The sequence below is a fragment of the Gopherus evgoodei genome, chromosome 2, assembly GCF_007399415.2.
Source record: "Gopherus evgoodei ecotype Sinaloan lineage chromosome 2, rGopEvg1_v1.p, whole genome shotgun sequence".
In the NCBI taxonomy this organism is placed as follows: domain Eukaryota; kingdom Metazoa; phylum Chordata; order Testudines; family Testudinidae; genus Gopherus; species Gopherus evgoodei.
Window position 1 is genome coordinate 973,429 of NC_044323.1, and position 27,067 is coordinate 1,000,495.

General features: G+C 48.4%; 1 protein-coding gene and 1 long non-coding RNA gene across 2 annotated transcripts in view; both read right to left on the reverse strand.

Moving 5' to 3' along the window:
* Positions 1-383: 383 nt before the first annotated feature.
* The window catches only part of LOC115647269, a 31,754-nt gene continuing 5,070 nt past the window's right edge, over positions 384-27,067 (reverse strand). The window contains 12 exon segments of the mRNA XM_030554173.1: positions 384-2,050; positions 2,807-2,911; positions 3,155-3,268; positions 3,941-4,096; positions 8,121-8,247; positions 8,903-9,259; positions 10,176-10,353; positions 15,979-16,516; positions 16,519-17,097; positions 23,959-24,063; positions 24,308-24,421; positions 25,093-25,248. Of these exon segments, the coding sequence (XP_030410033.1) occupies positions 1,290-2,050; positions 2,807-2,911; positions 3,155-3,268; positions 3,941-4,096; positions 8,121-8,247; positions 8,903-9,259; positions 10,176-10,353; positions 15,979-16,516; positions 16,519-17,097; positions 23,959-24,063; positions 24,308-24,421; positions 25,093-25,248 (3,290 nt within the window). The 3' untranslated portion in view covers positions 384-1,289.
* On the reverse strand, positions 11,043-14,374 carry LOC115645301. The gene is made up of 3 exons (XR_003998709.1): positions 14,348-14,374; positions 12,971-12,977; positions 11,043-11,165 (listed from the first exon to the last, which is right to left on the reverse strand). It is a non-coding gene; the product is annotated as an uncharacterized LOC115645301 (long non-coding RNA).

A 27,067-nucleotide genomic window follows, 5' to 3' on the forward strand; every position in this document is an offset into this window, starting at 1 on the left:
TTCTCTGAGAAATTGCTCATTGTGTATCTCCCTCACTCTGAATCCAGTGTAATACACCAGCTCAAGCCAGGCCAGAGAATCCCACTCCCAGATCGTGTTATTCGGTGACATCACATATGCACATACAGTCACTGGTGTATCAGCTTGCTGTCAGGGCTCTGAACAGTTTTTCCCTTAATTTTTTTCTGAAAAGCAATAATAATCCTGACATAAATAACTTGGATGGTATGTTTCAAAGTTCTAAACTCAGTTTTAAAAATTCCAGTTTTTTTTAATAACTTACTTTTTATAATCATTAAAAAACCTTTACCTTATAAGGCAAAACAGTGGTGCAATTTGTTTTGACATTCCATGTATTATAAACAGCAGCAGTTTGTCATAGATTTTCAGCAGTGTAAAACAAGATTTTATTTTATTTTTTTTTAATAAAGGCTTTAATACGAAAATGTAAGCAAGGAATAGAAAGATCTGATGTCTATTATAACAAGAGCTAAAGGTTGGTTTGGGGTTTTTTACATGGTTTAAGCAAGATTTGTTTTAGAGGTAAAACTTGTGTCTGAATTACACACACACACACACGCACACTTAACTGACCATGTGTTTTTTTGTTTTTTTTTAAGTACCATGGGGGAATCTCTCTCTCTTGCAGGATCTAAGGTTTTTCAGGGTAGAAGCAGGATAAAAATACAAGAAACAATGTAGGAGCAGGTGGAAGGAGCAGTGAGTACTGCAGAGCGGAATGGGAGCAGGATTAAAAACAAATAATCAGGCAAAGGGATCTAGCTGAAAGCAGGAAGCCACAGGAAGCCACCCCACTGCCTGTCTCTACACATTGCAATAGGGCCCATGTTAAAAGTGGGATTTGCTTGTTGATATTTACAATATCCTGAACACTATAGCAGCTAACTGCAAGCCCACTGCAATGTAACGGTATGTGTACCTATTGCTGGGCTCACTCAAGAGGCCCTGTTAAATCTTGGTTAACAGTGGACAATGGAGTGGGAGATGGCGGCTTTCACGGGGGCCCACTCTGCTAAATGAGAATTCACAATGAATGCCATCAACTCAACGACCGAATATCACTCAGCGATCTCCCGGTTATTAGAGAAGCAATTCATTCCTCCTCAGGGCCATACGACATGCTAAATAGGCCCTTGAATAAGAATCCTGCAACTTAATGATGAAGGAGTGTCATGGACAAAATGCGAGTATCTTGAAAACTTGCTTGAAGACTTGTAACATAGATGTCCTCATGTTGCAAGAGACCCATGTTGGCAATGACCAACAGGCTAGGTGGGGCTGCCCTGGTGGGGACTCTCTTCCACGTGATTTCTTTGGTGCTTCATGAAGCTCCTCTTGAGCATGAAGCTCTTGCTGCACGCAGTGCACTGGAAGGGCCGCTCGCCGGTGTGCAGGCGCTGGTGGCTGAGCAGATAGTCCTTGCGGCAGTAGCTCTTCTCGCACTGGGTGCACTTGTAGGGGCGCTCGCCAGTGTGCAGGCGCTGGTGCGAGATGAGCACGGCCTTCTGCCGGAAGCTTTTCTCGCACACCGTGCACTGGAAGGGCCGCTCCCCTGTGTGCACGCGCTGGTGGTTGAGCAGATACACCTTGCGGCTGTAGCTCTTCTCGCACTCGCTGCACTTGTAGGGCTTCTCCCCGCGGTGAATCATCTGGTGTCGCAGCAGCTCCGACTGGCCGTTGAAGCTCTTCTCGCACTCGCTGCACTTGTAGGGCCGCACCTTGGCGTGGCTCCGCAGGTGCTTGACCAAATTCCCCTTCAGCCGGAAGCTTTTCCCGCATTCACTGCAGGCAAAGGGCTTCTCCCCCGGCTGCACCACAAAGCCCTTGAGCCAGCCGAAGTCTCGGTCGCACTGGGTGGATTGCTCCATTCTGGTGACTGCAGGGTTTGACAGCTGTGCAGCCGCTCCCTGTGGGAGGCTCTGCAAAGCCTCCTCTTCTGATTTCACCGATGACATCCCTTGCGGCTCCAGCTTCTCCAGACATCCCTTCCGGGGCTTCTCCTCCTCTTTGCTCGCTGTCCCATCATCTGCTAGATTACGGAGAGAGAGAAGGGCATTAGGATGGGCTTTGGTCTGGAAGGAAACTCCCCTGGCTAAGAGATTCTGTTCAGAAAAAAACTGACACTTTTTAATGGCCCAATAAGAAGTTTATTGCTTCAGTGTATGAGTTCAACAGACCTGAAGTAGGGCTCGTCTTGGCTTGAAATCCTGTGTGCTAGACAGCACAATTTGGGTTGGACGTCATGACACTTCTAGCCTACACACTGCCTGCATCACAGCACGACTGATGTTATGAGCCTGAAGCCACCCCTCCAAGCTGAGCGTCGAGAGGTAAATATTCCCCCACAGAAGGCATGGGGGCAGGGTAAAGCAGGGGCCCTGTTCCTCTGCATCCCATCAACACTCAGAAAGCTGAAAGACAGGGTAACTGCCCCCCATTACTTCGGACAGGTGGGCGCTTGACCGACACCTGCCATCAAGTGATGCCTGTACATTTCCAGTGGGGTTATTTGACTATAAGCCCCTTGGGGCAGAGATTGTCTTTTTGTTGTGTGTTCAGACAGCACCTAGAACAACAGGGCCTTGCTTCAGGACTGCAATACAAACAACAGTAAATGATCACTTAGAATAGGAAGTAAACCCAGAACTGGAGGAGCTCCGAGGAGCCGCAGGTAGCTACTCCACTCACCTCCATGAGGTGTTTCAGTCCCTTAGGGCCCCACTTCCCCTCAGAGCCAATGGGAGTTTTGCACAAGAGCAGCCTGCAGGATCAAGTCACTGCTCACCCATGCTGGAGCCTGTGAGAATTCTTCCTTCCCCCAATTCCTGCTGGTCCCCAGCATCCAGCTCTTCCTCTTCTTTAATCCAAGTTAAAGTGTCAGATGTGGAAACTGGTGATTATGTTAATGAGAAACAGCAACAAATTAGTGTGTGTTTTACCAACACCTTTTGACCTCTTTCTGCAAAGGATTTGGGCTACAGCTCTCTGGGATGGGTGGAAGGGTGAGTAACATTTTGTGAAGAGAAGGGAAAACAAATGAGAAAACACATCCAGACAGATGCGATTATACAAGTTGATGGGCCAGGTGCTGTTCACTCCCCTCAGTGAGTCCGAGTTCGAACCCACTGCTCACCTGTGCTGGGCTCCTGGGGAATTTCTCTGTCTGCAGAACCCCCCTGGGCCCCGATACACGGCTCCTCCCCTCCTTCAGCCCGGGGCAGGATGTCAGGGTTGGAAATGGCATGGCCTATTGATGGAGACAGAGATGAGGGGAAATGAGTGTTTTATTCATAGTCACCAGGCCCTTACATGTGATTTTAAACCTGAGCTGAACAGAGGCAGAACTGGTGATCCTCAGGAAAGCAGATCTCTGCTAGGAAATGGACTGCTTTTCCCGGGGAGCCTAAGGAATCCTCACACTCCTGTAATATTGCTGCCTGCAGGGTCACACAGCTGCCCCTGCCATGCCCACTTCTCATCCTCTTGTCTCAGTGGGTTCAATTCTGCCTGGGCAGAGGTTAGGGCGAAAAGGGGGCGTGGCAGGGGCTGAGACAGGGCATGGCTGGCATGTAGGTTTTAAAGTGTAAATCCAGTTTATGAAAATGACGCGCCTGGCAGGTAATTTAAGGGCTCTGAGAGACTCCTACTGCCAGCCAGGAGTAGCAGTTCACCTGAGTGTGCTCTGGAGCTGCACTTCCAACAGGGAGTTCAGTGCCTCATATGCTGACCACAGGGCGCTTCCTGGCCCACTGGCCTGCAGCCCTGCTCCTCTCATCTTCCTTCAGCTTGTTGGATGAGGAGTAACAAAGCGCTGGGCTCAGCAGCCCTGCCAATGACTCTCACACAGCCCTCACCCAAACCCTGCACTGTCAAGCCCTTACAGTGGACGTGTGGGTTCGTGATACTTGGTAGAACTCACCTGCGCTGGGGTCCACAGGGATTTCTCCTTCCACCAGCCTTTCCTTCTTCTGGACTCTTTCCTCCAATCCTTCCAGAGATTCCCACTGATCCCCGACACACGGCTCCTCCCCTCGCTCAATGCGCGATAAAACGTCTGGCTTAGAAACAGCGTAGTCTGTTCATGGTAGCAGATGTTAAGGGAACATCATGGCCTATTAATATTCATTGCAAATAATACTGAATGATTTTAAACCAGCTCCCCTTCTCTTGGTGGAGCTGATGACAGATCTGAAAAAAGGCCAATACCTAATGAGGGTCCTGTAATAAGAGGATACCATTCCTTGTGGAGGTTGCGTGTGCTCCCCAGCAGAAGAGCCAGGGGTCACCACACAGAAGGGGAGTTGATATGCACAGTGGAATATTAACCCATTTGTTTATGAACCTAACCCTCAACAAAGTCTACAGAGCCCCTTCGAGGCCAGAGCCAGTTCAGAGAGGAATGCTCAATGCTCTGTGACCAAGTGACACAAAAGGAGAGGTTACTTAGCTTACAGTAACTTGAGTTCTTTGAGATGTTGTGTCCCTATGGGTGTGCTCACCGTAAGAGACGTGCACACCTGTGTGCTCTCAACCAGAGACAGCAAAGCAGTATCTGCAGACCTGCACAGAGCAGCCCCTTATGCCTCCAAACAAGAGCCTATAAGGAGGAGTGGACTCGTCACCATTCAGTTCCTTCTCTACCACCTAGCAGAGCTGTACAGCTGAGGGGAAGGATGGTGGGAGGTGGAGCATCCATAGAGACAAAGCATCTCAAAGTACTCAAGGTCCTATAAAGTAAGTAACCTCTCCTCCACCTTCAAGTGTATATATGTCCCTATGGGTGCTCCACTAGGGGAGACTCCCAAGCAGTAACTTGACGGGGAGGCAAGTTCATGTTTGTTTGGAGGACTGCTTCACCAAAGGTAGTATCCCTAGAAATAGGTACGATGGTGGACTGCTTGGTAAAGTTCTGAACAGAAGACCAAGTTGCAGTCCTACACATTTCTGTTATGTGAACATCTTTCAGCAGAGCTATAGCTGTGCAGTGAGCTCTGGAGGAGTGTGCTGTTCTAACGGGTTGAAATGCAACCTGAAACTCTTTAGACAGTCTGGGAGTTGAAATAGGTTGTCCATTCCTCTTCTCTGCAGATGACACAAATAATCTTGGAGAAGCCCAGAAGGTCTTAGCCCTGTCAAGGTAGAAAGTGAGATCCCTTCTGACACCTAGTGTAAGTAGACTGGTCTCTCCCCTAGAGGCTTTGGGTAAAACACTGAAGGGCGTCTCTCTTCATTAATGCGGTATTTTGGAGAGACCTTAGGAACGAAGCGAGGATGGGGATGCAGTGTAACGTCATCTCTATAGAAGGTAGTAAATGGCGGGACTGCCATAATTGGCACCAAGCTCTCCCACTCTTTAAGAGATGGCTATAAAGAACTAAGTCCTGGGGGAGAAGTGCAGGAGAGAACAGGTGACCATAAGTACAAAGCTGGGGGTCCTCAGGGCACTGAGAACCACATTAAAGTCCCACTTGGGATCCGGAGTCTCTACAGGGAGAAACAAGTTGTGTAGTCCCTTGAGGAATCTGGCATAATAGTGATGTGGGCAAAAACCAAGAAGCCCTCAATGGGTGAGTGGAAGACTGTGACAGCAGCCAAACGTACTTTGAGCAAGGCAAGTTTATAGTGTGGACCTGCCATCAGTATAACTCAGTCACTCAGGGGTGTGGATTTTTCACAACTCTGAGCAACGGTTATACTGACCTAACCCCCGGTGTACACACTATGTCAAGACGAGGACTTCTCCCGTCGACGTAGCTACCGCCTCTCACAGAAGTGGATTAACAGGCAGCCCAGGATTTTGGAGAGTGGAACCTCTGATGCTTGAGACATGTGCAGAGAACCGCAGGAATGGAAGCTTTTCCACTTCTGAAGGTAAGTTTTCAAGTACTAGTTTTACTGCTAGAGAGGAGAATTGACTGGACCTTATCCGAATGGGTTACTTCCATGCTCAAAACTCACCTAGAGCGATGTGGTACTGGCAGTACCGGGGCCTCTTTCTGGATGGAACTCTATACAGTTGTTCACCAAGGTGATCCTAGGGATTCCAGGAAGCTCAACTAACGGGCTGATAGGGGAAGGTTCCCATAGATACTTGCAACGCCTGGATATGGAGCATCTGATGGGGTACTGAGCACTCCTCAAAATAGTGGCTCAGCATGGCTTATAATAAAATAATAATAATAATTGGAGAAATACCTATCTCCTAGAACTGGAAGGGACCTTGAAAGGTCATCAAATCCTGTCCCCTGCCTTCACTAGCAGGACCAAGTACTGATTTTTACCCCAGATCCCTAAGTGGCCCCTTCAAGGATTGGGCTCACAACCTTGGGTTTAGCAGGCCAACGCTCAAACCACTGAGCTATCCATCTCCATATGGAACAATGCAGAAAAAGAACCCTGTACTGAGACGTCAAGAGTCCAAAGAAGTATTATGCCCTGGGCTGAAAGTGGGAGAACCAGATACGGGTGCCAGTAGCAGAGGCTGGACGTCTGACCGGCGTTCAATCCAGGAGGATTGTGGCTGCAGGTGTCTGAGCGGTACCAGGGAAGGAGCTTTCGTAGAGGTCAGTGATAGAGGAGACGCCGGTTCCTCTGTATGAAAAGGCCATCTGGAGAGAGAAACCTGGAGGGTACTGAAGGGTTACGGTATGCACAAGTCTGAGTTTGTACCAAAGCCTGGACAAGGGCGTAGTGCTGAGATGGTGAGCGTGGTACCGGAGAGGCTTGTAGAGAAACTTCTTTGACCGCCAAGCTCTGGTGCAGGGAAGGCAACAGTACTGGAGTGTGAGAAGGAGGCCTGTGCGCATCTCAGTGCCGAGAGGGGTCACTCGGTACAGAGGTATATGACTCCCTGTGCTATTAGAAGACTTCTCTGCATGCTGCTTCTTGTCGGTCCTGGAATCAGACGGAGCCTCAGCTGTGCCCTTCGAGGGACGCGAGGCCTCCTTAGAGTGGGATCTAGTGGGTGACCAATCCCTCTTTCTTGTTTCCCTGATAAGGCAAAAGGCTGCTTCTTCTCAGAAGTCCTCGCCTCTCCAAGTGCTGCTGGAGTGGCCTGGAATGTGGAGGCCAACATACAGAGGAGGCGGCAGGCCCCACTGGGGCTAGTGAGCATTCCATTAGAAGGAGCTTCAGTCTAGCCTCTCTGTCTTTCCAAGACCTGCCTTTAAACCCGGAACTGCTCTTACACTTGGACAGAACGTGGCTGTCTCCAAAGCAGCTCAAATGCCTGTCACTACAGGGAAAAGACCTGCGGCAGGTTTGTCAGGACTTAAACCCGGGGATCTTTGGCATAATGCAGAGCGTTAATGCAGCAAAACGCATGATAGAAAGAAAAAGGGTGGGGAGATCCCTCCTCCCAAGGCAGCTGTGTTAAAACTAAAAGCAGAAATAAAATAATGATACAAATAAAGCAAAAACTAAGAATAAATCACTATGTTGAGAAAGGCAGGAAGCGGAGAACCAGCGGACATGCAACCACTCCATCTCGAGCTGCAGGCAGTTGAGAAGGAACTGAGTGACAGCAGGTCTGCGCCCCTCTATAGCCCGTCATTTGGAAGTGCCATTCTGGCAGGCCTGGGCTTGCAGATGCTGCTTGGTAGTCTCCGGTCAAGAGTGCATGGCATGCGTGCATCCTACGGTACAGCACCCTATGGACATACGCTCAAAGAACTAGCTGTTACAATGCTAGGACTGAGATTTTAAATCAGCAGAAGTCTGATTTTACCACAGGATGGGGTGATCTGGCTCTTTGTGGAAATGAAGGAGGGTCTTGTATTTAAGGCACAGGCTTGCTACTCAGCCCATCTGGGTTCAATTCCTCGCTCTGCCACAGACCCCCTGGGTGACCTGGCAAGTCACTTAAACTTGTCGAATGTGATCCGAAGTCAATGGGAGACATTTCACATCCTTCGAAGCGTTTGGGAAAACTAGATATTAGAAGAAAAGAGTTTTAAATAGGAGGGTGTGTGATATGAGCAGTCTATCGCTAATGCTCTGGAAAGTAGTGATCCATGGAAATCAAAAGAACTGGAGAATAACCTGCAACGGGAACCAGAGTAGGAACTGTTTCTAATCAGAGAGTGAAAACCGATCCTTACCCAGGGAGATCAGGGTCTCATAGTTCCCCTTCATCACATTCTTGTAAAGCTCTTTCTGCCATTCGTCTAAGTTCTCCCACTCCTGCTCATTGAAATAGACGGAGACGTCATCAAATGTCACCGGCACCTGAAATCACAAGGGTTACAATAAGCGTGTTTCTTAGACTGTAACGGCTGGACTCGAAGCCCAGAGTGAATGCCCTTGACTTCCACAGGCTTTGGAGAAGATCCTTATGGCAGGGAATGTATCTTATGCTGTGCTCTTTGATGCACCAAGTCTGGACCAACAATTTTAGCAGAAACTTTGAAGAGTCAGGGCCAAAATCAGCTAAAAGATGTGTGTCTCCTGAAAGGTGCAGAGCACCCTCGCCTCCCACTGACTAAATGCAGTATTTGCAGCAAGTAGTCTCTTGAGAGCGTCTGGTTGGCTGGGCACACGGCACTGGCTCTCATCTAGGTTTCCAACCACTGTTTCCAAATTGCAACAGAAGTGTTGCATTAATATTAGGAACATACTTTTCCACATCAGCACTTCCTGGAGGTGAACAGCAAAACAGTGACTGAGCTGGAAACAGAGCCCAGATGTCCTGTACATTATACATAAATGACTGAACCAACTGGGTCTGGCCAGTGAGTTATTGGACATCATGAAGCCCATAAGATCACACCCTGCATCCACACTCTTATACAGCGGTGAATTAAAGGGCCTGCATCTCAGAAGATAGGAAAACCCCGTTCAGTACCTAAGTTTGTACCCCCAACACTAGCTGGGATATTGTTACCTTGGGGACTTCTCCCTTAGTGCCTGGGGGGAGTCTCAGGATCCAAAAGTTCCTGTTTCTTAGCAGGTTCTCCATGTTCTCTAGCCTCCTCTGCAGGAAGTTATTCTCCTGGATCAGAGTTCCCAAAATAGTCCATTTACTCTCCAGCTGGTTACCAAATTCCATCGCTGTCCTCTCACAGTCTGTTAACTTCTTCTCAGTTGTCCCTGTTCTCCCCTCCAGATTCAGTAATCGCGTGGCATGGGAATTCACCTTCCTCTCCAGGGCTTGGATGGCAGCGACTACTGTCCACAAGGAGATCTCTGTAGCGTGATGATGGGCTTCACTCACAGGAGTGTGTTCACGGACAGCAGGAGCCTGTGCGCAAGAAGAGAAACTGAAAGTCAGTGTCAGGAAAAAAAAAGCCTAAGAGCCCTTCAGCGCTATCTGGGGCTGGATCTTCTCCTACAGTCAGGATCCACACAGGGGGAAACTGTTTCCCTTCCTGTACTAAAGCAGATTTGAAACGGAAACCCCACAATGTCTGACTCATATGAAGTATGGAATATTCATAGGCTATAGGGCTACAAGGGACCATTCGATCATCTAGCCCAGTGGTTCTCAAACTTTTGTATTGGTGACCCCTTTCACATAGCAAGCCTCCGAATACGACCCCCTTATAAACATTCTTGTATATGTTTAACACCATTATAAACGCTGGCAGCAAAGCGAGGTTTGGGGTGGAGGCTGACAGCTCACGACCCCCAGTTTGAGAACCCCTGATCTAGCCTGACCCGACGCAACAGGCCATTCACTTTTACCCAGTTAGTCCTATACTGGGGCCAGTAACTAGTGCGCTCCTCCAGCCAGGAGCTGGTGTTTGACACTGTCCCCAAGCCCGCGCTCTGCACCCCAGGCCGGGACCCACAGCACCCCAGGGTGCCCATTGCCGGCGGCTCCCCGGAGGCTGAACACAACAGAACGAAGCCCGAACACGATGGAGGGTTTCTCCGGGGCAAGGGAGGCTCCGGCTCCGGCCCAGGCCCAGACCCAGACCCTCCCCCGCCGGAGCGGGCTGGGCCAGACGTGCGCCCAAGGGCGCCCCCGGGAACCGGGCTCCTTCCCTCCAGCGCCGGGGCGGGTGTCAAACCCCGGGTGTAACTGGGGAGCAGCGCCGGGCACCAGCCTCGGCCGCCCCCGCCCCGGGGCTCAGCCCCCGCCCGGCCGGGCAGCCCCGCGCTCCCCGCGGCCCGGCTCCCGGGGCCCGAGGCTCCCCCGCCCGCCGGGCCCTTACCTGGGCAGCGGCCCGCTCGGCCATGGCCCCCCTGGGGCCGGCGGGCGGGGCTTCTCCAGCGGGCCCGGCCCGGCCGAGCTCCGCTCCCGCTCCCGGCTGGGCAGAGTCCCGGCCCCGCTGCCGGGCGGAGCAGAGCGAGCGCAGCCGGGAGGGAGGGAGGGAGGGAGCCGCGGCCTGGCTGCGGGGCCGGGAACGGCGGGCGGAGCGGGACGGCAGCGGCCCCTGGCGGCGGGAATCGCCTCCCTTTCCCCGCCGTCCCCGGGCGAGAACAGGCTCCGCCCCCGGGGGACCCGCCCATCCCCGTGTCCTCAGAGCACGGGCGGCCCCGCCAGCCAGAGAGCTCGGGACAGCAATGGGGGTGAGGGGCACCTAGTCCACGGCACACGAGTGGGACAAAGAACTGACCCCCTGCTGCTAGCCGGGGCCATGGGCCCCACCTGGGATGACCCTGAGCTCTCTCCGGGGGGGGGGCGCCTTGGCATGGGGGGCGGGATTCCAGCCAGTAGCAAATTGTCCCCCAGAAAACCAGGTCTGGGAGCAGAACAAAACAGGGAGTGATGCTTGGGCTACTGGGCCTGCCGTAAAACCCACAGGGAGTGAGGAGGAAAAGGGCTGAAGCTATTTGTAATGCAAAGTTGTTAGAAAGTTTGCTTGGTAGCGTATTGTAAGTGATTTAGGGGGAGTGTTTAAAAGAATCTAAAATAACTCTAGGCCTTTTGGCTCCCTCCTCCACAGCAACCCATTTTTGGATGCTGTGAGTTACCTGCACTTTCCTTCTGAGAGCTGACAGGTAAATTCCCCATTCCCTCTCCCTGGGTTGTAACAGGCTCAGTTCCATCTTTAGCACCCACACTGTGCTGGGGGGGATAGGAGATAATAGACACCAGGTTTTAAACAAAGGAAGTACTTCTTCACACACCACACAAAGAACAGGAGTACTTGTGGCACCTTAGAGACTAACAAATTTATTTCAGCATAAGCTTTCGTGGGCTACAGCTCACTTCTTAGGATGCATAGAATGTGTGAAAGTAGAATGAATTATATTGTAAAAATAAAAATGGATTAAAACGTTGCATGTACCTTTAAGCAGAAATCAGACATGTTGAAATATAGGTGCCAAGAAAAGAAACATTAGGCATAAACAGGGGTGCTAATGGCAAAACATTAAAAGAAGGTCAGTAATAGTTAGTAAGGAAATAAGATATGCATGTCTAGCCCAGGTAATCTTATAAGATTCTGCTTCCTTTGTTATCTTGTTAAGGTCTTGCCCTTTTACCTGTATAAACAAGATAGTTTGTCTCTTGCATGGTGCTCACATTATCTGGGTGTCATTAGCAGAGCGCTGTGCTAATAAAACAGAGTGGTCTGACAAACTGAGTCCTGAGTCTAACTTTGACAAAATGGAACACATAGACAGAAGATATTTACACATACAGAGAACATGAAAAGGTGGAAGTACCCATACCAACAGGAAGAGGCCAATCAATTGAGATGAGCTATAATCAGCAGGGAAAAAAAAAAAAACTTTTAAACTGATAACTGAGATACCCATAGAAGGTGTGAGGAGAACTTAACACAGGGAAATAGATTCACAAGGATGGACTGCAAGCCATCAGGAATAGTATCCCCGATAATAACACAGGTAACCTGGTGGCTGAACTTCATGATTTTGTCCTCACCCACCACTATTTCACATTTGGGGACAATATATACTTTCAAGTCAGCGGCACAGTTATGGGTACCCGCATAGCCCCACAGTATGCCAACATCTTTATGGCTGACTTAGAACAATGCTTCCTTAGCTCTCGTTCCCTAACGCTCCTACTCTACTTGTGCTACAATGATGACATCATCATCACCTGAACTCATGGAAAAGAAGCCCTCGAGGAATTCCACCGTGATTTTAACAATTTCCATCCCACCATCAACCTCAGCCGAGACCAATCCACACAAGCGGTCCATTTCCTAGACACTATTGTGCTAATAAGCGATGGTCACATAAACACCACCCTATACCGGAAACCCACTGACCGCTATACTTACCTACATGCCTCCAGCTTCCATCCAGGACACACCACATGATCATTGTCTACAGCCAAGCTCTAAGATATAACCGCATTTGTTCCAATCCCTCAGACAGAGATAAACACCTACAAGATCTCTATCAATCATTCTTAAAACTACAATACCCACCTGCTGAAGTGAAAAAACAGATTGACAGAGCCAGAAGAGTACCCAGAAGCCACCTACTACAGGAGAGGCCCAACAAAGAAAATAACAGAACACCACTAGCCATCACCTACAGCCCCCAACTAAAACCTCTCCAGCGCATCATCAAAGATCTACAACCTATCCTTAAAGATGATCCCTCACTCTCACAGATCTTGGGAGACAGGCCAGTCCTCACTTATAGACAGTCTCCCAACCTGAAGCAAATACTCACCAGCAACCACACACCACAGAACAAAAACACTAACCCAGGAACTTATCCTTGCAATAAAGCCCGATGCGACCTCTGTCCACATATCTATTCAAGGGACACCATCATAGGACTAATCACATCAACCACGCCATCAGGGGCTCGTTCACCTGCACATCTATCAACGTGATATATGCCATCGTGTGCTAGCAAGGCCCCTCTGCCATGTACATTGGCCAAACCGGACAGTCTCTACGCAAAAGAATAAATGGATACAAATCTGACATCAGGAATCATAACATTCAAAAACCTGTGGGAGAACACTTCAACCTCTCTAACCACTCAGTGACAGACTTGAAGGTGGCAATTTTGCAACAAAAAAACTTCAAAAACAAACTCCAAAGAGAGACTGCTGAACTCAAATTAATATGCAAATTAGATACAATTAACTTACGTTTAAACAGACTGGGAATGGTTGGGTCATTGCACCAATTGAATCTATTTCCCTATGTTAAGTTCTCCTCAAACCTTCTATGGGTCATCTCAATTATCACTTCAAAGGTTTTTTTCTCCTTCTGACGATAGCTCATCTCAATTGATAAGACTCTTCCTGTTGGTATGCATACTTCCACCTTTTCATGTTCGCTGTATGTATAAATATCTCCTGTCTGTGTGTTCCATTCTATGCATACGGAGAAGTGAGCTGTAGCTCACGAAAGCTCATGCTGAAATAAATTTGTTAGTCTCTAAGGTGCCACAAGCACTCCTGTTCTTTTTGCGGATACAGACTAACACGACTGCTACTCTGAAACACCCCACACAGTAAACCTTTGGAAGTCATTGCCAGTGGACAATGTGAAGGCCAAAATTATAGCTAGGTTAAAAAAAATTAGGTAAATTTGTGGAGGATAGGTTCATCAATGGCTATAGCCAGGATGGCCAAGGGATGCAACCCTATACACCAGATGTCCCTAAACCTCCAACCGCCTGGAGCATCTGGAACTGGCCACTGTCGGAAGATGGGATACTGGGCTAGACGGACCATTAGTCTGACTCAGTAGGGCCACTCTTATGCTCTTATGACATTGGCAATGAGTATTTTTTTGTTTACTAATTGTATTGCTCAAGTAAATAAGGCACCCTCATATTCTTAAAATTTTGCCTTTAGTTCTCATCAATCACAAAGTCAGTTTTTAAAACACAGTATCCAAAATAGAAATGATGATACAGAGGATGGGTTAAACTCAGCAGCCAGAGAGGCACAGAGTGTTATCAAACTCAGCAGCCAGAGAGGCACAGAGTGTTATCAAAAGGAAGGCTTTGTTAGGAAAGGGGTATTCTGAGGAATGACAGACATGCTTTGAGGAAAATCTGTGAGGAAAACACAGGCGCTGAGTCTACTCTCACTCATAGTGGTGTAAATTAACAGTAACTCCATTGAAGTCAAAGGAGTAACACTGCCCTACATGATATAAGAGTCAGGCCAGAAGCAGCTGAAATGGGGTAACTGCTATGGGACACAGGCTTTGAGCAGTCTCTGTACAGGGGGGGGAACTCCACCCATGTGATGTAGCCACACAAGAGAGATACTTGAATCATTGCCAATGCCACAGGTTCAAAAATCATGAGTCAGCCCCTCAAAATCATGATTTAAAAACTGATAAATGTTCAGTTCTTCTTTTTTGCCTTCTGAGATTTAGCACCTTCAAGACTAACAGGTTTACGTGGGCATAAGTTTTCATAGGAAGAACACCCACTTCTTCAGATGCATGGAGTGAAAATTACAGGCTGTATTTTTCACTCCATGCATCTGAAGAAGTGGGTTTTTTACCCATGAAAGCCTGTGCCCAAATAAATCTGTTAGTCTTGAAGGTGCCACAGGACTCCTGGTGGTTTTTGTGGATACACACTAACATGGTTACCTCTCTGATACTTGAGATTTTAGGTTACACTTGGTCACATTTTCAAGTTTTTCTCCACAACAAGGAACAGAAGTGTTGGAGGTGTTAAACAAAAGATTAGAGCCTCCTGTAATCAGTTGCCTCTAAAAGATGAGTATTGAAAAACACCCAGTATCCCAAGACTTGAGACAAGATTGCAAGAGTTAGCAGCATCTTTTCGGGGGGAGTGAAGGTTCTGCTTCCTGATTAGTGTAAACATATTAAAAATCAGTAAGGAGAGAACCAGCGCAAGAGGGACTGAAGAAGCACATGAGCAGCTGGAAGGAGAAAGCAAGAGCACCGTCACCCCACTGCCTGTCTCGACACATTGCAGTAGGGTCCATGTTAAAAGTGTGATTTGCTTCGTAATGATATTTACAATATCCTGAACACTGTAGCAGATACCTGCAAGCTCGCTGCGATGTAGCAGTACGTGTCCCTATTGCTGGACTCATTCAAGAGGCCCTGTTAAGCCTTGGGTAACAGTGGACAATGCTAATTACAGTATATACATCAATATAAAATGAAATGCAATGGCCAGGTGGTGTTGCAGGGGAGGTAGGAACAACCGCCTTTTCACTCTGAAGGATGAGGTGACAGTGTTAACGTTAGGTCTTAAGAGTCACGATCAGATTTGTACATGTTACATGGTAATAAGCAGCTCAACTATTTCCCCCCCCCCCCACACACACACACACACGCACCCCACCTGCCCAAGTGAACAGCTCCACTGTGGTGACCTGCCCAGATAGTTCCTGGGTCAGGACTCGGGGAGAACATCTCTTTGAATTTACCGGCAGTACTAACTTCCCATGTGTTCCCAATTCTTTCAGGGCATTTCTCATTATCTCCTCTTTCTATTTTACTCCTGAGTCCCTCTTCTACTGGAGTCACTAGAGAATTCACATGACCTCAAGGTGCGTGAAGGCTAAAGCGAGGGTCACATTAGTAACAAGAGCAGACCAGACCTCCAAAACTATATTGGACCTGGGCCATGAGGCTGAACTGGAGATGTCAGCTTATAGCTCAAGCAATTGCAATTGTCTCGTCCAGCGAGGCCCAGCGACAGGCCTTCTATACAGACTGCCCATCCCCCTCTACTCCCAGTCATTCATGTCCCTTCTAGTTCTTCCTCTCCTGGTCTCGTCCGCCTGCCATCGTGTGGGGACGTTTCCCAAGCAGAAGTTGGTTCCCCTGCGTGTCCCCATGGTGTCGTTGCTGCATTTTCGGTTGAGAGAGAAGAATCCTCCTCAGCTACTGTCCCTGGTTCCCCTTTCAGGTGGTGACAGAAGGAAGTCCACTGCCTGGGTTTCCACCTCTCCTCCAGGGGCTCAGACACACAGCCATATCTGATGAGGTGAAGCTCTCTCTAAACCATGGACGTTTCAACTCCTCCTCTTGCCTTTTCTCTGGCTAACGCACCTGCTACGTTAACTCCACTGGCTACCACGTATCTTCCATCTTTACAACCAGGAGTCCGGCCTCTGCTCCCTGTCCGGGGCTCCAAGAAACCTCTGGATGCCCTTGCTCTGTGCTGTGGAAACTCTGATGTTCTTTAAGAGATTCCTCATATCGGAAGCTTTTTTCACATGTGCCACACTGATGTGGCCGCTCCCTGACATGGACCCGCTGGTGTCTCTCTAGCTCAGGCTTTCCCGTGAAGCTTTTCCCACACTCAATGTGGTGTTTCAGCCCTTCTCCCAGGTCATTACCCTGATGGTCAACAGACCCACCATGGCTTTTAGCAACAGGGCTGCCCTGGTGGGGTCTCTCTTCCACGTGATTTCTTTGGTGCTTCATGAAGCTCGTCTTGAGCATGAAGCTCTTGCTGCACGCAGTGCACTGGAAGGGCCGCTCGCCGGTGTGCAGGCGCTGGTGGTTGAGTAGGTACACCTTGCGGCTGTAGCTCTTGTCACACTTGGGGCACTTGTAAGGCCACTCTCCCGTGTGGATGCGGTAGTGGTTGTTGAGCTTGGATTTTCGCTGAAGCTGTTGTCGCACTGGGTGCACTTGTAGGGGCGCTCGCCAGTGTGCAGGCGCTGGTGCGAGATGAGCACGGCCTTCTGCCGGAAGCTTTTCTCGCACACCATGCACTGGAAGGGCCGCTCCCCTGTGTGCACGCGCTGGTGGTTGAGCAGATACACCTTGCGGCTGTAGCTCTTCTCGCACTCGCTGCACTTGTAGGGCTTCTCCCCGCGGTGAATCATCTGGTGTCGCAGCAGCTCCGACTGGCCGTTGAAGCTCTTCTCGCATTCGCTGCACTTGTAGGGCCGCACCGTGGCGTGGCTCCGCAGGTGCTTGACCAAATTCCCCTTCAGCCGGAAGCTTTTCCCGCATTCACTGCAGGCAAAGGGCTTCTCCCCTGGCTGCACCACAAAGCCCTTGAGCAGGCTGAAGTCTCGGCCACACTGGGTTGATTGCTCCATTCTGGTGACTGCAGGGTTTGACAGCTGTGCAGCCGCTCCCTGCTGTAGGCTCTGCAAAACCTCCTCCTTCGGTTTTAACTTTTCCAGACATCCCTCCTGGGGCTTCTCCTCCTCTTTGTTTGCTGTCCCATCATTTGCTAGATGACAGAGAGAGAGACACGGGCATTAGTGCTTTGATCTGGAAAGAAACTCCCCTGGCTAAGAGATACTGTGCAGAAAAAAACCTGACACTTTTTAACGGCCCAATGAATAATTTATTGCCTCAGTGTATGAACTCTACAGACCTGAAGTAGGGCTCGTCCTGGCTTGAAATCTTGTGTGCTAGACAGCACAATTTGGGTTGGACGTCATGACACTTCTAGCTCACATACCTCCTGCATCACAGCACAACTGATGTTATGAGCCTGAAACCACCACTCCAAGCTGGGTGTCGAGGAGTAAACATTTCCCCGCAGCAGGAATGGGGGCAAGGTAAAGGAGGGGCCTTGTTCTTCTGCATCCCATCAAATACTCAGAAAGACAGGATCAACTGCTCTCATTAGTCACACGGGGGGGGGGGAGCTGTGACTGACATCCACCATCACGTAATGGCTATACATTTACAATGGGGTTATTAGACTGTAAGCGTCAGGTCAAGCTATGCCTGCTGCCGTAATGAGAGTAGATGGTACTACCTGTGGCTCCTTAAATCCACTGCTTTGTGGGCAGTCAGGGAGGGCATAAGGTTAAGGGGGCAAACCCTGACAGAAAAGCCCCACTGCCTTGTGGGTGAATTCAGGGGAATGTAAATCTATGTGAGTAAATTCAGACAGAAAATCTGCAGGGGAGCCCCAAAGGCGGTCAGGTACTAATATTTTAGTATCTTTCCGGCAACTCCTGCAACAGATCAGGTACCAGACGTATTGGTTCTTCCTCTCCTCTGGATTTTACCAGTGACGCCAAGAGGGGGGTCCTGATGCATGGGCAACTCAGGGCCTCCATATCATTTTCCCAGGCTTGCGCCCTGGAGAGGTACTCCAGCTTCACCTCAAGCGTCGACACAACTTGGGAGGCAGCAGTCACCGGTTCTAAGCTCTTACTCTATTGGCATAGAGTTGAGCACCAGCCGCTGTCTCTGATGGTGGGAGAGATCATCGTATCTTATAGACTCATAGACTCTAGGACTGGAAGGGACCTCGAGAGGTCATCGAGTCCAGTCCCCTGCCCTCATGGCAGGACCAAATACTGTCTAGACCATCCCTAATAGACATTTATCTAACCTACTCTTAAATATCTCCAGAGATGGAGATTCCACAACTTCCCTAGGCAATTTATTCCAGTGTTTAACTACCCTGATAGTTAGGAACTTTTTCCTAATGTCCAACCTAAATCTCCCTTGCTGCAGTTTAAGCCCATTGCTTCTTGTTCTATCATTGGAGACTAAGGTGAACAAGTTGTCTCCCTCCTCCTGATGACACCCTTTTAGATATCTGAAAACTGCTATCATGTCCCCTCTCAGTCTTCTCTTTTCCAAACTAAACAAACCCAATTGTTTCAGCCTTCCTTCATAGGTCATGTTCTCAAGACCTTTAATCATTCTCATTGCTCTTCTCTGGACCCTCTCCAATTTCTCCACATCTTTCTTGAAATGCGGTGCCCAGAACTGGACATAATACTCCAGTTGAAGCCTAACCAGCGCAGAGTAAAGCGGAAGAATGACTTCTCGTGTCTTGTTTACAACACACCTGTTAATGCATCCCAGAATCACGTTTGCTTTTTTTGCAACAGTATCACACTGTTGACTCATATTAAGCTTGTGGTCCACTATGACCCCTAGATCTCTTTCTGCCATACTCCTTCCTAGACAGTCTCTTCCCATTCTGTATGTGTGAAACTGATTGTTCCTTCCTAAGTGGAGCATTTTGCATTTATCTTTATTGAACTTCATCCTGTTTACCTCAGACCATTTCTCCAATTTGTCCAGATCATTTTGAATTTTGACCCTGTCCTCCAAAGCAGTTGCAATCCCTCCCAATTTGGTATCGTCCACAAACGTAATAAGTGTACTTTCTATGCCAACATCTAAATCGTTGATGAAGATATTGAATAGAGCCGGTCCCAAAACAGACACCTGTGGAACCCCACTTGTTATACCTTTCCAGCAGGATTGGGAGCCATTAATAACTACTCTCTGAGTACGGTTATCCAGCCAGTTATGCACCCACCTTATAATAGCCCCATCTAAATTATACTTTCCTAGTTTATCTATAAGAATATAGACAACTTACTGAACAACAACCGCCCGCCATAAAACTAGACAGTCCCCAGACAATAGGGTGTTGTTCTGCCACAGTCTGCCTGCTTCAAATGGGTGCTTGGAGCTTAGAATTTTATAACTTGACAAGGGGCCTGTGACCAATGCACCAGGCAAATCAAGTAAAAGAAAGAAAACATCCTTAAAGATAGAGTGCTGGAACGTTCGCACCATAACAACTGGATTGCCTGAGGACCTTCAACAGGTCAACGATGCATTTAAAACTGCCGTGGTCAACGACAAGCTGAAACAACTCAACGTGGATATTGCACCCCTCCAAGAAACTCAGCTAGCATCACACAGATCTCTCAGAGAAAAAGACTACACATTTATCTGGCAGGAGAAATGTACAGAAGAAACACGAGAGAACAGAGTGGGATTTACCATCAAGAACTCACTTTGGGGGATGACTGAGCCACCTACAAATGGATCAGAGAGAATTTTGGCACCACACTTGTTCACATCTGAGGGCCTAGTCAACCTTGTGAGTATGCATGCCCCAACACTCCCCCATCTTCTGATATCAAGGACCAGTTAGTTCTACAATCAGTTGAACACCATCAGCAGGATTGTAAAACACAGAAATGTTTTCCTGCTAGGGGACTTAATGCAAGGATGGGAGCTGATCATAAAGCATGGACCAACTGTCTTGGTCAACACGGAACCGGTAAGATGAATGTAAACAATCAGAGACAGACTGCTAGAATTTTATTCCTATTATCTCGGTGTAACAAACTTACTCTTCCAGACAAAGTCGCAACACAAAGTGTCTTGGAAACATCCCAGATCTGGCCACTGGCACCAAGTGGATCTTATCATCACAAGGCATGCCAACCTTAACATTGTCCTCATTACCCACAGTTACCAAAATGCTGATTGTAACACAGACAACTCTCTGGTATGCAGCAAGATCAAACGTAAACCAAAGAAAATACAGAAATGTGAAGTAAAAGGATGTCTTTGTATTAACCTCAGTGCCATAGCGGACCAAGAAAAGTCACAGCAGTACAAGAACATACTACAACAAGCCCTTGCCTCCAGTGATTGTGCCACAAGCGCCCAGCTGAAGTGGGAGCAACTGAAGAACACAATCTATGATGCAGCTCTGTGTCTTTAGTAAGAAGGAAAACAAGACTAACGACTGGTTTGATGCATATTCCAGTGTCTTGACACCAGTCATAGAAGCTAAACCCACAGCCCAGACCAACTACAAGAGATACCCAAATGAAAAAACCTTACAAGTGTTGAGAGTGGCAAAAACCAAGGTACAACAAACTGCTCGACACTGCACCAATGACTATTGGCTGCACGTATGTGAAAGCATCCAAGTAGCAGCTGATGCAGACAAGATCAGAAACATGTATGACGGGATCAAGAAAGCCTTAGGTCCAATTTCAAAGAAGACAGCCCCATAGAAATCAACAACGGGGGAAACAATCAATGACCGCACTAAGCAGATGGATCGCTGTGTAGAATACTACTCTAAGCTTTACTCTTATTAAAATATTGTTACGGACATAGCCATCACTGCCATCAAAAGCCTGCTTGTTATGAACCAACTCGACAATGAACCAAGTGTCGAGGAGCTTAGCCTTGCCATAGATGGCCTCCCCAATGGAAAGGCCCCTGGAAATAAATGCATACTGTCTGAGGTCATAAAATGCAGAACATCTGTTCTACTGAGACATCTCCATGAGCTGCTCTGCCTGTGCTGGAAAGGCGGCAAAGTACCATGAGAAATGAGGGGCATCAACATCATCACTCTCTAAAAACAAGGGTGACAGGAGTGACCATAACAACTATCATGACATTTCTGTTCTTAGTATTATGGGAAAAGCCTTTGCCCGAGTTGTCTAGAATAGACTCCAGACCCTTGCAGGCAGAATCTATCCTGAGTCACAGAGCGGCTTCAGAGCTGGAAGGTCTACTTTCGACAGAATCTTCTCCACTGAAACAACCACAAGAGAAATGCAGGGAACAAAAGAAGCCCCTCTACACAGCCTTCATCGATCTCACAAAGGCTTTTGACCTTGTCAGCAGAAGTGGACTATTTCCGCTTCTAGAAAAGACTGGATGCCCCCCCAAGCTCTTAAGCATGATTCGATCCCTCCATGAAAACATGTACAGCACAGTCCAATATGATGGCTCAGTGTTCTGAGGCTTTCAAGATTCGTAGTGGAGTTAAGCAAGGCTGTGTACTTGCCCCAGTTCTGTTTGGGATGATCTCCCTGCTACTGAAACAAGCATTGGTTCCTCAACTAGGGGAATCTACTTGCACACAAGGTCTGATGGAAAGCTGTTCAATCTTGAAAGACTCAGGAGGCCCTTATCCAACACCTTCTCTTCGCTGACGGTGCACAACCCACACAGAAGCTCACCTTCAAAGCCTAATGGACAGTTTTTCCAAAGCCTGCCAAGACTTCAAGCTTACTATAAGCCTAAAAAAGACATGCCGAGGAGTTGAGGAAGCACCCTCCATCAAGATCAACAACTATGAACTCTAAGTGTTGAATGAGTTCACATACCTGGGGTCCACTATTGCAGTCAACCTTTCACTTGAAAGGTAACTCAACATCTCCATTGGAAAAGCCGCCACAACAATGTCTAGACCGAAGAAGAGGGTCTGGTAAAACAACAAACTGACAGAACACACAAAGATCTGTGTGCAGCACGCATGTGTTATCAGCACACTTCTGTATGGGAGCCAGACAGGGACCTGATACTCTCATCAGAAAAAGAGGCTCAACAGCTTTCATATGCGTTGCCTTCATTGAATCTTTGGACTCTCCTGGAGGGACAGAGTCACCAACATTGAGGTGCTCAAACAGGCCAGCATACCCAGCATGCAAACACTCCTCCAATAGAGACGCCTCCGCTAGCTTGGCATGTGTGCAGAATGAATGATGGGCACACCCCGAAGGACATCCTCTGCAGCAAACTGGCATCTGGAAATAGACCCAAAGGACTCCCAAAATTGCATTTCAAGGATGTGTGCAAGCGAGACCTCAAAGAAGTGGATGTGGACAAATGGGAAGATCACACTCAACACCACAGCCTTTGGAAACAAGAGCTTAACAGAGGTCTGCGGAGTTCCAAGAGGAAGACATCCAGTTTAGGAGAGGAGAAAAGAGCCTGCAGAAGGCAGAGCCCAAAGGATCAAGACACCACCTTTAAATGTGACAGATGCGGCAGAGATTCTCTCTCTCAGGTGGGTCTCTTTAGCCACAAAACCAACTGAGTAAATTCTTTACCTCTCAGGGGCGCACACCCATGGGCTCCCAAAACTGAAAGATGTCTACTACTATTAGACTGTAAACCCTTTGGGGCAGAGATTATCTTTTTGTTGTGTGTTCACACAGCAGCTAGCACAATGGGGCCCTGATTCAGGACTGCAATACAAACAACAAACAATCACTTAGAACAGGTAAGAGCACACAGAAGCGGAGGAGCTCCGAGGAGCCGCAGGTACTACTCCGCTCACCTCCTTTGAGATGTTTCAATCCCTTAGAGCCCCACTGGGACTCCCTGACACTTCAATATTCACCACTGTCATGTAGTTAGGATATCTTTTGTACAAAGTCTGTCTTGTGAAGTATCACTCAAAGTCTTGCTCTGCTAAACATTAATATCGCGTTGGATTGTATGTGCTATTGTTGTACGTGAAGTTATGAAGTTTGGCTATGTATGTGTTACTGAGACACACTGGGTTGAAACACCCACAAGCAGCCTTTCAGGTACAACAGTAAAAAGGCCAAACAATGTTACTGGCTTATTGAGGAAATACACACAAACACAAGGATTACTCCAGGAACCGTGTACAACAGAAAGCTCTCAGAGATAGCACTGCACAATGTCTGATCTAGGTCACAGCAAAAGAGCTTTCCAGCAAGTGGAGAGAAGATATAAAAGGGGGACAATGACATCGGGGGGGGATCTCACTCCCTCTGCAACAACACTCCTGGAAACACCTGGGGGGCAAGAACCGAACTGTCGGAAGTGATGGTCCCCGGCTAGAAGGATTTTTAACCTGAGTATGAAAACCTGGGCAAACCAAGGCAGTTTATGCCTTATGAATCTGCCAGCCTGTTTATCATTCAGGGTGAGAATTTGCTAATTTATATCCTTCCTCTGTAGTGTTTTAAGCTCAGTTTGCAGGTTTTGTTCATTTACTAAGGTAATCTGCTTCGGTCTATTTGCTATCACACACGATCACTTCAAATTATCTTTAGTAGTTCAACTTTTTTTTTCTCTAAAACCAGTTTGTGGAATTCATAACTGGGGGGAAAAAGGCTGTGCATCTCTCTCTCCACATTGAGGGAGAGAGCAAATTTTATGAACTTGTGCTGTACAGTTCTTTTGGGTTTACACTCAGGGGGAGGGCACTTGAGTAACTGGGCAGTTCCTTAGCTGAGCCTTCCCATGCAGAGCTGATCTCCGTGTCTGCGTTTCTGCACCTGGGAGTGTCCTTACCCGTATGTGTGCTGGTAAAGTGCAGCCTGAAGCCTGGGGAAGGGCTTGAGAGGCTGCATAGCAGTACAGTGTTAAGGGAACCCAGGCTGGTGGCTCAGGCAGGCGCAGTGGAACCTCAGTACATCAGGAGGCATCCCAGAGCAGCAGGACAACCCGTCACACCCACTCCCCCCCCCCCCCCGAGCCAATGGGAATTTTGCACAAGAGCAGCCTGCAGGATCAAGTCACTGCTCACCCATGCTGGAGCCTGTGAGAATTCTTCCTTCCCCCAATTCCTGCTGGTCCCCAGCATCCAGCTCTTCCTCTTCTTTAATCCAGGTTAAAGTGTCAGATGTGGAAACTGGTGATTATGTTAATGAGAAACAGCAACAAATTAGTGTGTGTTTTACCAACACCTTTTGACCTCTTTCTGCAAAGGATTTGGGGCTACAGCTCTCTGGGATGGGAGGAAGGGTGAGAAACATTTTGTGAAGAGAAGGGAAAACAGATGAGAAAACACATCCAGACAGATGCGATTATACAAGTTGATGGGCCACGTGCTGTTCACTCCCCTCAGTGAGTCCGAGTTCGAACCCACTGCTCACCTGTGCTGGGCTCCTGGGAAATTTCTCTGTCTGCAGAACCCCCCAGGGCCCCGATACACGGCTCCTCCCCTCCTTCAGCCCGGGGCAGGATGTCAGGGTTGGAAATGGCATGGCCTATTGATGGAGACAGAGATGAGGGGAAATGAGTGTTTTATTCATAGTCACCAGGCCCTTACATGTGATTTTAAACCTGAGCTGAACAGAGGCAGAACTGGTGATCCTCAGGAAAGCAGATCTCTGCTAGGAAATGGACTGCTTTTCCCGGGGAGCCTAAGGAATCCTCACACTCCTGTAATATTGCTGCCTGCAGGGTCACACAGCTGCCCCTGCCATGCCCACTTCTCATCCTCTTGTCTCAGTGGGTTCACTTCTGCCTGGGCAGAGGTTAGGGCGAAAAGGGGGCGTGGCAGGGGCTGAGACAGGGCCTGGCTGAATGTAGGTTTTAAAGTGTAAATCCAGTTTATGAAAACGACGCGCCTGGCAGGTAATTTAAGGGCTCTGAGAGACTCCTACTGCCAGCCAGGAGTAGCAGTTCACCTGAGTGTGCTCTGGAGCTGCACTTCCAACAGGGAGTTCAGTGCCTCATATGCTGACCACAGGGCGCTTCCTGGCCCACTGGCCTGCAGCCCCGCTCCTCTCATCTTCCTTCAGCTTGTTGGATGAGGAGTAACAAAGCGCTGGGCTCAGCAGCCCTGCCAATGACTCTCACACAGCCCTCACCCAAACCCTGCACTGTCAAGCCCTTACAGTGGACGTGTGGGTTCGTGATACTTGGTAGAACTCATCTGCGCTGGGGTCCACAGGGATTTCTCCTTCCACCAGCCCTTCCTTCTTCTGGACTCTTTCCTCCAATCCTTCCAGAGATTCCCACTGATCCCCGACACACGGCTCCTCCCCTCGCTCAATGCGCGATAAAACATCTGGCTTAGAAACAGCGTAGTCTGTTCATGGTAGCAGATGTTAAGGGAACATCATGGCCTATTAATATTCATCAAATAATACTGAATGATTTTAAACCAGCTCCCCTTCTCTTGGTGGAGCTGATGACAGATCTGAAAAAAGGCCAATACCTAATAAGGGTCCTGTAATAAGAGGATACCATTCCTTGTGGAGCTTGCGTGTGCTCCCCAGCAGAAGAGCCGGGGGTCACCACACAGAAGGGGAGTTGATATGCACAGTGGAATATTAACCCATTTGTTTATGAACCTAACCCTCAACAAAGTCTACAGAGCCCCTTCGAGGGCAGAGACAGTTCAGAGAGGAATGCTCTATGCTCTGTTACCAAGTGACACAAAAGGAGAGGTTACTTAGCTTACAGTAACTTGAGTTCTTTGAGATGTTGTGTCCCTATGGGTGTGCTCACCGTAAGAGACGTGCACACCTGTGTGCTCTCAACCAGAGACAGCAAAGCAATATCTGCAGACCTGCACAGAGCAGCCCCTTATGCCTCCAAACAAGAGCCTATAAGGAGGAGTGGACTCGTCACCATTCAGTTCCTTCTCTACCACCTAGCAGAGCTGTACAGCTGAGGGGAAGGATGGTGGGAGGTGGAGCATCCATAGAGACAAAGCATCTCAAAGTACTCAAGGTCCTATAAAGTAAGTAACCTCTCCTCCACCTTCAAGTGTATATATGTCCCTATGGGTGCTCCACCAGGGGAGACTCCCAAGCAGTAACTTGATGGGGAGGCAAGTTCATGATTGTTTGGAGGACTGCTTCACCAAAGGTAGTATCCCTAGAAGTAGGTAAGATGGTGGACTGCTTGGTAAAGTTCTGAACAGAAGACCAAGTTGCAGTCCTACACATTTCTGTTATGTGAACATCTTTCAGCAGAGCTATAGCTGTGCAGTGAGCTCTGGAGGAGTGTGCTGTTCTAACGGGTTGAAATGCAACCTGAAACTCTTTAGACAGTCTGGGAGTTGAAATAGGTTGTCCATTCCTCTTCTCTGCAGATGACACAAATAATCTTGGAGAAGCCCAGAAGGTCTTAGCCCTGTCAAGGTAGAAAGTGAGATCCCTTCTGACACCTAGTGTAAGTAGACTGGTCTCTCCCCTAGAGGCTTTGGGTAAAACACTGAAGGGCGTCTCTCTTCATTAATGCGGTATTTTGGAGAGACCTTAGGAACGAAGCGAGGATGGGGATGCAGTGTAACGTCATCTCTATAGAAGGTAGTAAATGGCGGGACTGCCATAATTGGCACCAAGCTCTCCCACTCTTTAAGAGATGGCTATAAAGAACTAAGTCCTGGGGGAGAAGTGCAGGAGAGAACAGGTGACCATAAGTACAAAGCTGGGGGTCCTCAGGGCACTGAGAACCACATTAAAGTCCCACTTGGGATCCGGAGTCTCTACAGGGAGAAACAAGTTGTGTAGTCCCTTGAGGAATCTGGCATAATAGTGATGTGGGCAAAAACCAAGAAGCCCTCAATGGGTGAGTGGAAGACTGTGACAGCAGCCAAACGTACTTTGAGCAAGGCAAGTTTATAGTGTGGACCTGCCATCAGTATAACTCAGTCACTCAGGGGTGTGGATTTTTCACAACTCTGAGCAACGGTTATACTGACCTAACCCACGGTGTACACACTATGTCAAGACGAGGACTTCTCCCGTCGACGTAGCTACCGCCTCTCACAGAAGTGGATTAACAGGCAGCCCAGGATTTTGGAGAGTGGAACCTCTGATGCTTGAGACATGTGCAGAGAACAGCAGGAATGGAAGCTTTTCCACTTCTGAAGGTAAGTTTTCAAGTACTAGTTTTAC